The following is a 12,697-nucleotide window of genomic DNA, read 5'->3' on the forward strand; positions in this document are numbered from 1 at the left end:
TGCCACCTTTGTTTGAGCTGCTTTCCTCTCCCATCTGAATTACTGTAAGAGCGTCAACTGCTCACACCCATTCTCCCTGGACACTATCCTTTTTGAAAATTGCATTGAAGTAATAGCTGATTTCCAGTGTTGCATTAATTTCTGCTGTAAGGCAAAGTGTTTCAGTTATCCATGTATATTCTTTTCCATTATGGCTTATCACAAGGTATTGACCCGAGTTGCCTGTGCTGTTCGGTGGGACCTTGTTGTCTGTCGCTCCTGTGTAAAATAGCTTGTATTTAATCCCAAACTCCCGATCCATCCCTCCCACACCCTACTCCCCCTTGGCAACCGCAGGTCTGGTTTCTGTGTATGAGTCTGTTTCTCTTTTGTAGATGAGTTCATTTGTGCTGTATTTTAGATTTCTAATATGTGATAGAATATAGTATTTATCTCTCTGAGTTACTGCACTTAGTATGATAATCTCTTGGTCCATTCGTTGCTGCAAATGGCATCATTCGTTCTTTTTTATGGTTGAGTAGTATTCCATCATATATATAAATGCACACACCACATCTTCTTTATTCTTTCATCTGTCAGTGGACACTTAGGCTGCTTCCATGTCCTGTCTGTTGTAAATAGCGCTGCTGTGAGCACTGGGATGCATGTATCTTTCTGAGTTATGGTTTTCTCTGGATATATGCCCAGGAAAGGGATTGCAGGACCGTATGGTAGCTCTATCTTCAGTTTTTTAAGGAACCTCCATACTCTTCTCTGTAGTGGCTGCACCAATTTACATTTCCCCCAGTATCCCCCTGCATACTGCTCTTAGCACAACAGAGTGCTGGTCGCCTCTTGGTCTTCCTGTTGGTCACCACACCAGGCCCTCTTCCAGCCTGAAGACCTTTGCGCTGGCTGTTCCCTCCACCTGGTGCGTGCTTCCCTCTGATAACTGCACGGCTGACCCTTTTGTCTTTCAAATGCTTTTTCTTAGAGTTAGCCTGACCTTCCTGTCTAAAGTCCATCAGGTCTCTGTCCACACACTCACAACTCTTCTCAGCTTGTTCTTTTCGTTTTTCTGTTGCGCTAATCCTCTTCCAATAGTCTATCATGTTCTTATTCTGTGTGTGTTACTTATTTTATGTCACTGCCCACTGAAAGGAGGCTTCATGAGTTTCACTCACTGATGTATTCCCAGCACTTACGTTACATGAACAAATGCATCAGCTTTCCTTAGCACACTCCTTCCCAGTTTCTGCCATTATGAGCCTTTTCCCCCAGATTGAAAGCTGAAAGTCATCTTTATTCTTTCACTCTTTTATGGCCCATAATCCGTTCAATCACAGTCTTTTCTGCCCTGTTCTATTTTGTGTCTGTAAGTCACATGTCCCCTCTAATTTTACAGCTGTGTCACTTTCCCAGGCTCTGGTTACTTCTCTCTGGGAGTGCTATTTATCCTTTCCCTTCAGTGCGTCTTGTTAACCTCTGCAAGATAAATCTTTATAAAGTATGGCCTTAATCATGACACCCCTTGCCCAGTGAGCAAACTTCTTCACCCAATATTTATGAGGAACCATGGGAGGGGAGTGATGGTGGGGAAGTAGAGGAGTGGCGTCCTGGTGGAGGAGGAACTGGGAAAAACTACTTTTTAGGAACTTTATTTTTTCTCTCCAAATAGAAAAAGTTTGTTTTTTTTTAATTGAAATTTTTGTTTTATTTCCTAAGACTTATTTATTTCCTAAGACTTATTCCTAAGACTTTAGATAGTCTTAGATAGATACCTCAAAATGTTATGAGCAAGCTAAAGAATACATAATGTGTTTTATAGACCTGAACTGGATAAACAAATATTTTTAGCTCTATAAAAAGTACATAGTAGAGAATAAAAAATACATAAATTTCACTTTTCACCAAATACCTATTGTTCCTCCCCCAGTTTTTAAAAAAGTTTTCAACATGAGCATCTTAATATCTGAGTTCTTTACATTTCTGTACCTCTGTACTTCTTGGTTGCCTGATTAAAAAATGGGGAAAGACTATGAAAAGATTCCTCACCAAAGAAGATATACAGATGGCAAATAAATGTGTGAGAAGATGCTCCACATTGTGTATCATTAGGACATTGTGAATTAAAACAATGATGAGATGCCACCACACACCTATTAGAAAGTGAATGTCACTGAGTCATGTCTGACTCTTTGCAACCCCATAGACTAGGCCAGAATTCTGGAGTGGGTAGCCTTTCCCTTCTCCAAGGGAATCTTCCCAACCCAGGGATCAAACCCAGGTCTCCTGCATTGCAGGCAGATTCTTTACCAGCTGAACCATAAGGGAAGCCCAAGAATACTGGAGTGGGCAGCCTATCCCTTCTCCAGCAGATCTTGTGACCCAGGAATTGAACCGGGGTCTCCTGCATTGCAGGCGAATTCTTTACCAACTGAGCTCTCAGGGAAGCCCCCTCTCAGAAAGGCCCAATCCAAAACACTGATAATAGTAAATGCCAGCAAGGGTGTGGGGCAGCAGGACTTCGTGTCATTGCTGGTGGGATTACAAAGTGGTAATCCCACTTTGCCGGCTGCTTTAGAAGACAGCTCGGCATTTTCTTACAAATTAAACACATGAGGACAGTTTGACCTACCAGTCATGCTCCTTACTTCCACACAAAAACCTGCATTTATAGATGCTTTATTCATAATTGCCAAAACTTGGAAGTAACTGTCTTTTGATAGGTGATGGATAAACAAATTGTGGTCTGTAGGTATTGTTGAGCAGTAGAAAGAAAAGAGCTATCAAGCCATGCAGAGACATAGAGGACCTTTAGTGTGTACTACTAAGTGGAAGAAGCTAACCTGAAAAGTATGATTTCACTGTGGAATCTGGACAAGGCGGGACTATGGAGACAGTAAAAGGATGAGTGGTTACCAGGCGTTAGAGAGGACGGACGAATAGGTAGAGCACAGAGGATTTTTCGGGCAGTGAAAGTACTCTGCATAATACAGTAATGGTGGATATGTATCATTACAGCGTTGCCTAAACCCGTAGAATGCACATCACCAAGAAGGAACCATAATGTAGACTATGGACTGTAGTTGGTAATGATTTGTCAGTGTTACTTCATCAGTTAAAACACATGTAGCACTCTACTGGGAGATGCTGATGGTGGGGGAAGGCGGGTGTATATTTGGAGGGAGGAGCTATGTACGAACTCTTTATACTTTCTCCTCAATTTTGTTGTGAATCTAAAACTGCTCTAGGGACTTCCATAGCGGTTCAGTGATTAAGATTTCACCTTCAAAGGCAGGGAGTGGGGATTTGATTTTTGACTGAGGAGCTAAGATCCTACATACCTCATGGCCAAAAAACCCAAAACATAAACAACAGAAGCAATAGTGTAACAAATTCAATAAGGACTTAAAAAATGGTTCACATAAAAAAATCTTGAAAAAATAAAGCTGCTTTAAAAATAAAATCCATTAATTAAAGAAAAACATTCTGGAGTGCCTGAGCATGCCAAGGATGAAGTAGCCAACTGTTCCTGTCTAAAAATGGTCATAATTTAATGGGAAAGACCAGTAGGTACATGGACAAAAATAGGCAATGTAAGATAGCTCAGCTGGTAAAGAATCCACCTGCAATGCAGGAGATCCTGGTTCAATTCCTGGGTTGGGAAGATCTGCTGGAGGAGGAATAGGCTACCCACTCCAGCATTCTTGGGCTTCCCTTGTGGCTCAGCTGGTAAAGAATCCACCTGCAATTCGGGAGACCTGGGTTCAATCCCTGAGTCAGAAAGACCTTCTGGAGAAGGAAAAGGCTACCAACTACAGTATTCTTGCCTGGAAAATTCCATGGGTGGAGGAGCCTGGTAGGCTACAGTCCATGGAGTCACAAAGAGTCAGACACAACTGCGTGACTTCACTTCACTTCACTCAGAATTCTAGTGATTAGTCCATCTAAACTCTTGACCTTGGGGTCCACATTGTTCTCCCTTAACTTCAACTGTTCCCTCCTGTAATTCCACCCCGCATCTCATCCTCTCATAGAAACCTTCCACCTCTAATGTCATAGTCCCAGCCTCGGTTCATTCTTCACATCCCCTCTTCTTGCGTGCATGCTAGATGTCTTCAGTCCTATCCAACTCTTTGCGACCCTATGGACCATAACCCTTCAGGCTCCTCTGTCCTTGGGATTCTCCAGGCAAGAATACTGGAGTGGATTGCCATTTCCTTCTCCAGGGGCTCTTCCCGACCCAGGAATTGAACCTGGGTGTCCCGCACTGCAGGCAGACTCTTTACCGTCAGAGTCACCGGGGAATTTGCTTTCTTTCTACCCCCATCCAGTGTCTCCACATCCCCTCTTGCACTTTGATGGGTCCACTTCCTCCCACTGGCAGCCCTCGTTGCCTCCCCTGTGATCCTGCCTTCAGCCCCTTTATATCAGCATCTTGGCAGTCCCTTTCTTGTCCCTTTGCACACCCGCCGATAACACCCGCTGTCTGGATGAGCTCCTCTCTCTGCCCCCCACACACGTCTCACGTGGCGTCTCTGGAGAGGTCACCCAGTGACACGTGGGTCAGACCCGCTGCACTGACAGCTCCCTGGCCGGAGCGCTCCTGGCCTCTGAAACGGAGCAGCCAGTTCTGGCCACTGTGCCTGTATGTGGAAGGGATTACCTGCTTTAGTCACGTGTAGTATACCCCCTTCCTCCACTTCATAGAGTCAGTGAAGCTTCTTTTCTGAAACACATTTCACTGTGGTGGATGGAATTGTTAACAGTCTTCTCCCAGTAAACCTGGTTTAATGGCCAGGGACACCCACAGGGATTATATTTCACTTGTTTCAATAACAGAAAGTGGGGGTTAAATATGACTTTAAAAAAACGTAGAATGCAGTAATAAGGCAAGAAAGAAAGAAACTGTAGAATCTTGTTACCAAGCATTAAAGCTTCAGATAAGTACTCTCTTCGGACAGTCATTTTAGAAGCACGCAGGTATTCTCCAGATAAAAACAGACAACCTTACCTTTTATTCCCTTTGTTTTTTTAATTTTTTAAAATTATGAAATGTGATAACACATTTACAGGAGACTAGGAAAATACAGAACTATATTATGTATAGTTGCACTATATATTGCAATTATTTTTTAAGTAGATAAATTAAGATTTTTAGATGGACTTTCAATATTGTTTTTATTTGTTTATTTTGCTCAGAACTGAAGATGTCAAGGAAAATGTGCTGGCAGTTTTACTCATTATCCTGGTCTCCTTGCTTGGATTTCTGACGTTGAACCAAGGCTTTTGCAAAGACATGTGGGCCCTCCTCTTCTGCCTTGTCATGGCCAGCTGCCAGTATTCCCTGTTAAAGGCAAGACCACATCTAATTCTTACCATCATTAATGTAGCCTTGAAATCATGAGATGATGACCCAGACACTTCTGATTTGTGTTCTAGAGCGTTCAGCCTGACCCCGCCTCGCCAATCCACGTAAGTGTCCGCTGACAGGCTTGTCTGGTCCGCTTGCATTGAAGATGGGGAATGGCCAAAAGCAGTTCAAATGTATACAGCAATATGCATATATATTGAATGTCAAATGGAAGTACTAACGCGTGGTGGTCAGGTTCAGGGGAGATCTGAGGCTGTGATGGGAATGGTGGTGGGGAGGGGCCAGACTGGGGACCATCCTGTGTGGAGGGCCTTTTGCATCTCACTGAACTCGTCTCAGGAAAGGCATGGCAGCCAGTGGGGAAGTCGGCAGAGTCTGCAGTCAGGATGCCTGTGTTGGTTTCCTGATTCCTGTGTCTGAAGGTTGGACCCTGAATGGAAAGTGAGCTCCTCCATGCCTCAGTTTCCCTGTGTGTGAATAAGGATAGTAAAAATGCCTGTGGAGGTTGAAATAATCCAAGTCATGGGCTTACAACAGTGCCTGGTATATAGAAATTGCTTCATAAATGGTAGCTGTTATTGGAAACATTGGTTATGTAAGCACGGATCATTATTCTTTTTACATGAAGCTGATCTCTTCCTATCCCACACTTTCAAGTGTATTGTTACCTTTTATCTCATTGTTTGGGAGGCTTATTTATACTTGAAACTCTGGCCTCCCCAGTACTGATCTTTTGGTGCTCCAACATCCCTCCCTGAGCTCAGAAGCACAGGTAACATCCACTGACCAGGGCGCTCCCTCCCGTGCGGGGTGGTGGGTCCAGGTCCGGCATTGTCCCTACAGGGACCCCGGCCGCATGCCTTTGCACCAAAACCACTGCTTGGCGGATGTCCCAGCTCTTTGAGAAACCTTCCTTCCTCTGTTATGGTAAACTCCTGTGAGTCCCTGAAAATCCTATCTGATGAAAGAAAACTTGACTTTCCCGCTATCATGCTTTTAAAAAGAAATTCACATCCAGGATTTAGGAGTGGTTTCAAGTCTGTGATAGCTCATATTTAGCTCATAGTAATTAAGAAAAGCCTATAATTGGCTGCTCACCTGGCATACGTTGCTATCTTGTTAAATTCCTCTGTTCCCCATAATTGGTTTACATGGAATACATCTTCTTTTGTCCCAGCGTCTGAATGTCAAGATAAGGAGAAACAGCATAATTAGGGTATCACAGATGTATTGTTGTGATTATTGTCAAGAATCTGGATTAGGTGGTGTGAGCAGAGATGCTCAGCCCTGTGATGTTCTGTCCCAGCCCACCCCAGATGCGACACTGCCATCCTCCTGATGCTGTAAATAAGCCCCGCTTCCTAGGGACAGCGCTTGGGTCACTGTCTTTCTGGGTGACCCGGGGGAGGGGTGTAATTGGCTATTAAACATTCATTTCCTGCATGTGCTCTCACGAAATGATGCTACCAGAGGTGAATGGTGAGAACAGCTGTTATCATCCCTGTGGATTTGTAATGACTGTTTGTAGGACCCCTGGGTCACAGTTCTAAGTTGGAGTTGTAGTGTCTACATTGATCCAGTTCCTAGAGGGCTATACCCCGCTGCTCTTCCTTTATCTGGGCAAGCGTGTCACAGTGAGATAGGAAACAGTGACTCCTCTTAATGTCATTGGAAGCCACAGTCAGACATCAAAGTCTGTTTATTGTAGTAATTAATATGCTTACACAGATTGCTAAGTAGATTAGTCCTGATTTGAGTTAGCATTTCTAGCTATTATGGTGAGGAAAGAAAACATGGTAGGTATAAAGTATTTCCTCTTGTAATGTGTCTCAGCCATGTAGACGTTTAGAAGACTGCCTTACTATTTAGAGATGAGAAAACCTCAGAAAGCTCAGTCCAGTCTGGTAGAGAGATGGTTCTGTGCCTGCCACCAGCCCTGGCTAAGATTCCTTTATCAGTGGCTGCCAGATAAAGCAAAGTGCAAAAAAAAGAAGCATTTTGTTCTGAACTGGAGTACAGCTGATTAGCAGTGCTGTGAAGGTTTCAGGTGGACACTAAAGGGACTCAGCCATGCATATTCATGTGTCCGTTCTCCCCCAAACACCCCACCATCCAGCTGCCACCGAAGTGCTGTTCAAGACTATAGTACTCTGTTCGTTTCCAGGGAGTGGCTGTTCAAAAATGCAGTCTATTCTTGTTCTTCAACTGATTGATTTTTCTGCTTTGTTTCCTTCCGGGAGCACAGAGGTGGCAAACTTTGAGCAAGTTGTTAAAACCAGAAGACAGCATGATTTTTTTTTTTTTTTTTTTTTTTTTTGGTATAACACTGTGTGTTTCAGATAGAGTTGCAGAATTAATACTGGCATGCTAGTAGATATGGTACCATCAACCCTGGGCTTGAAAAAAAAAAATGCTTCTGATTGTAAAAGAAAACAGGTCTAGGAGAGCTTAAAAACTGAGGTGAGAGTAGCTCCTGGAATCAGTTGGAGGATCAGAGACTGGTCATTTAGTGATGGGTGATGAAGCTGTTCCTTAACTTACACAGACTTGTAGACTTGTCTAACCAACAGTGGGTTTCCCGGGTGGCTCTAGGGGTAAAGAACCTGTCTGCCAATCCAGGAGACATAAGAGATGTAGGTTCGATCCCTGGGTCGGGAAGATCCCCTGGAAAAGGAAATGGCTACCCACTACAGTATTCTTACCTGGAGAATCCCGTGGACAGAGGAGCCTGGTGGGCTACCATCCATAGGTTTGTAAAGAGTCACTCCCGACTGAAACGACTTAGCATACATGCACAACCAATATCCACTAATGATAACCCAGAAAGCAAAATCTAGTGCAATATCTGAGAGGCAGCCAAAGACTGGGATCCCCAGCATGGAGCTGGAGTCAGGGGCCTTTCCCCACACCTGCTGGGACCCTGCGTGGGGGTGGCTGGGACAGCATCCGGGAATCTGCATTCTGACACCACCCAGGCGCTGGTGGAGGAAGTGACCTCAGGTCACACCTGAGAAACACAGGTGATGGGGAGCGTGCAGGTTTGCGGACTTGAATTCAGCCTCCCCCTGTGCACACTACGGCCTGTTGGTCAAGTGACTTCTCTGAGTCTCAGGTTTTTCGTCTGTGAAAGAGGAAATATTAAAATAGGATATTGTGAGGGAAGCAAGGTGATGCACATCCAGGGCTCAGCATAGAATCTGGCTCTGCGGGAGCGCTTGACAAATGCTAACAATTTTTGTGTGAGTAAAGTAGGGGTCATAATAACAACCTCAGTTAGTGCTGGTAATGAGTGAGCTGGACAATGTATATAATGTTCCTAGCACAGGACCTGGAATATTAAGTCCTCTGGAAATGATTCTTTTCCTTTCTCATTCTACTTTGCAGGTACAGAAGGCTGAGAATTTTCACAAGCCCCATACCTAGTTCCCTTATTATTAACCTCATACATCAAAATGTTTCATTTGACACAGCTACTGAACCCAGGTGGATACATCGTTATTAACTGAAGTTCATGTTTTACTTAGATTTCCATAGGTTTTTCCTATTATCTTTTTGTTTATTGGTTTGAGGATCGCATCCAGGACACCACATGGTGTTTAATTATCCTCTCTCCTAAAGCTCCTCTCTGCTGTGACGGTATCTCAGGCTTTCCTTGCTTTTCTGATCTGGACAGCTTCAAGGAGCATTGGTCAGGAATTTTATAGACTATTCCTCAGTTGAGATTTATTTGGTGCTCATCTGATGATTGGACTGGGGTAATGGATTTTGGGGAGGAAGACTGCAGAGTTCAAGTGTCATTTTCCCCACATCTTTTGAGGGTCTGTACCATCAACATGACTTACCACTTTTGATGTGGACCTTGATCACCTGCTAAAGGTGCTGTTTATCAGAGGAATGATTTTTTTAAATTTTATTAAAGCTTTTTTAAAAGTTGCAGTAGAGTTGATTTGCAGTGTTATGTTAGTTTCTGGTGTCCCAGCGAAACTAATATAATATGATTCACTTATACATGTACATATATCTATTCTTTTCCAGTTTCTTTTCCACTATAAGCTATTGCAAGATATGGAGTATAGTTCTCTGTGCTCTACAATACGTGCTTGTTGGTTGTTTATTTTATATATAATGCTGCTGCTGCTGCTGCTGCTAAGTCACTTCAGTCGTGTCCGACTCTGTGCTACCCCATAGACGGCAGCCCACCAGGCTCCCCTGTCCCTGGGATTCTCCAGGCAAGAACACTGGAGTGGGTTGCCATTTTCTTCTCCAATGCATGAAAGTGAAAAGGAAAAGTGAAGTCGCTCAGTCGTGTCCGACTCTTAGCGACTCCATGGATTGCAGCCTACCAGGCTCCTCCATTCGTGGGATTTTATCTGTTAATCCCAAACTCCTAATTTACCTCTCCCTCCCCCATCGTTCCCCTCTGGTAACCATAAATTTGTTTTCTATGTCTATAAGTCTGTTTCTGTTTTGTAAAGAAGGCTATTTGTATCATTTTTTAGGTTCCACATATAAGTGATAGAATACGATATTTGTCTGACTTACTTCACTTAGTATGACAGTGTCTAGGTCCATCCATTTTGCAGCAAATGACATTATTTCATTCTTTTTATGACTGAGTAATACCCCATTGGGTATATATGCCACCAAGTGTGGGCCATAGAATTCCTGTTGGCTAGCGTTTTACTAGGGTCAGCTTCCTTAGGACAGTTGGACACCCATCCCCAGATCATCTTCTTTTGCTCCACATAGAAAGGGAACCAAAGAGTATAGGTAAAATTTTTCAGTATACATCTGGAAAAAAAAAAAACTAATTTGAAAGGATATATGCACCCAGTGTTCACAGTAGCACTAGTCACAAGAGCCAAGACGTGGCGGCAACCCAAGTGCTTTCAGTAGACGACTGGATTAAGAAGATGTGGTATATATAAACAATGGAATACTGTTCAACCATAAAACAGAAAATGCCATTTGCAGCAGCGTGGATAGACCTAAATAATACTGGGTGCCTGCTAAGTTCCTGCAGTTGTTCCTACTGTTTGCAGCCCCATGGACTATAGCCCACCAGACTCCTCTGTCCATGGGATTCTCTAGGCAAGAATACTGGAGTGGGCTGCCATGCTCTCCTCAGGGGGTCTTCCTCACCCAGGGATCGAACTCGTGTCTCTTACATCTCCTGCATTCGCAGGCGGGATCTTTACCACTAGCATCATCTGGGAAGTCAGATAATACTACATTTAGTGAAATAAGTCAAACTATGAAAGACAAATACTATACAATAGCACTTATATGTGGAATCTAAAATTTAGTACAAATGAATCTATATACAAATCAGAAACAGACTCACAGACATAGAAAGTATACTTCTGGTTACCAAAGGGAGAGAGAGAGGGGGGATAAATTAGGAATTTAGGATTAATGGATACAAACTACTGTACATAAAATAGATAAGCAACAAACATTTACTCTATAACACAGGGAACTATATTGAATATCTCATATACCTATAATGGAATATAATCTTTGTTAATAAAAAACTCAAAACAAATCACTGAGCTGTACATCTGAAACTAACACAATATAAGTCAGCTCTATCTCAGCTTAAAAAAATTTAAATGAAAACTTCAAGAGCTCTAAATAGACAGATGAATTGCCAAGTCTTCAGTGAAACAGAACTAATCAACAGCCACCAAAAAGTTATACTTAAATAAACTATTCTATACCGTTGTGTGTGTGTGTGCTAAGCTGCTTTAGTCTTTGTGACCCTATGGACTATAACCTGACAGGCTCCTCCGTCCACGGGATCCTCCAGCCAAGAGTGCTGGAGAGCGTTGCCAGGCCCTCCTCCAGGGGATCTTCCCAACCCAGGGACTGAACCTGCAGCTCCTGCATCGCAGGCAGATTCTTTACTGTTGAGTCACCATGGAAGCCCCTCTTACCATCATAAGAAACTATAAAAACAACCAACCCTTATTATAGTGAACAGAGTTCTACGTAGGTAGACATCATACTGCAGAGGGGCTAGACAGAGCAGGTAGTTATGTTTTTTTCTACACTTTCCGGGTAGGGGCCCTTCTCACCCTCCTGAGTCCTTTCAGGAAGAGTCAACACCTTCCAGGAAACGCTGTTAGGAACGCTTTCCCCCACACTCTGTGTTTACTTCACATGGGTAACATTCACATTGTGTGTTTAAAGAATGATGACTATGAATGAACTTGAGCCAAGTGAGGTTGAGTGTTGGGGCTGGAAGGATCCAGGGCCAAATACAGGGACCATCTGCGCTGGTCTGGTGAGCCAGTGGGTAGTGACCAGGCAGCCAGGTGGCCAGCAGCGGGGTTCAAATCCTGGTCAGCCACACTGTCTTCTGTCTGTAAAGTCTGGGGCAAATTTCTTTTTCATGCCTCAGTTTGCTCTTGGCAAAATGAGAATAATAGTAGGACTTCTTCAGGTGGGTTAACTGTGTGGCTACCTTTCCTGTAGGTAGGACAGGGCCCGAGGCACAGGAGAACAGGATAAATGTCAGCCACTGCTGCTGTATATCAGCTTGTCACAAAGAGCTGGCCTATGAGTTCCGCCAAGCAGGAACATGTGCAGACTCAGTGGGTGGGAGGCCACTGTTTTCTGCCCTCTGGGCTGAGAAGCAGAGATCTGCAGGAAGCCTGGAGCTGACATGGGTACCAGCAGAGATGGGATGGGGCTGGCATGGCCTGGCTGCTGACAGCCTCGGTAGAGTAATGCTGTGTTCCAATACTCCATCTTCCTTATAACCAAATCCTTTCACCTTTTTCTCTATCACCTCTCTCTCCACATCACTATCCACCTATCATCTATCTTTCTATCTTCTACATCTATCCATTTATCTATCCATCATCTGTCATCTCCATCTCACTATCATTTATCTTTATCTACCTGTCTGTCTGTCTGTCTCTCCATCTCCCTATCTAGCTATCATCTATCTTTCTATCTTCTATATCTATCCATCCATCATCTATCTCCCTATTCTCTGTCTCAATATGCTGAAGATAATGAAGAAGCTGAAGTTGAATGGTTCTATGAAGACCTACAAGACCTTCTGGGACTAACACCCAAAAAAGATGTCTTTTTCATTATAGGGGACTGGAATGCAAAAGTAGGAAGTCAAGAAACACCTGGAATAACAGACAAATTTGGTCTTGGAGTACAGAATGAAGCAGGGCAAAGGCAAATAGAGTTTTGCCAAGAGAATGCACTGGTCATAGCAAACACCCTCTTCCAACAACACAAGAGAAGACTCTACACATGGACATCACCAGATGGTCAACACCGAAATCAGATTGATTATATTCTTTGCAGCTAAAGATAGAG

General features: G+C 43.5%; 1 protein-coding gene across 1 annotated transcript in view; it reads left to right on the plus strand.

Annotated features, from left to right (window-relative positions):
- The window catches only part of PCNX2 (pecanex 2), a 300,484-nt gene that overhangs the window by 79,345 nt on the left and 208,442 nt on the right, over positions 1-12,697 (plus strand). Inside the window, exons 11-12 of the mRNA XM_065919838.1 lie at positions 5,185-5,338; positions 5,425-5,457. Of these exons, the coding sequence (XP_065775910.1) occupies positions 5,185-5,338; positions 5,425-5,457 (187 nt within the window). The remainder of the gene's footprint in view (positions 1-5,184; positions 5,339-5,424; positions 5,458-12,697) is intronic.

Source organism: Muntiacus reevesi, chromosome 2 (genome assembly GCF_963930625.1).
Source record: "Muntiacus reevesi chromosome 2, mMunRee1.1, whole genome shotgun sequence".
In the NCBI taxonomy this organism is placed as follows: Eukaryota; Metazoa; Chordata; class Mammalia; order Artiodactyla; family Cervidae; genus Muntiacus; species Muntiacus reevesi.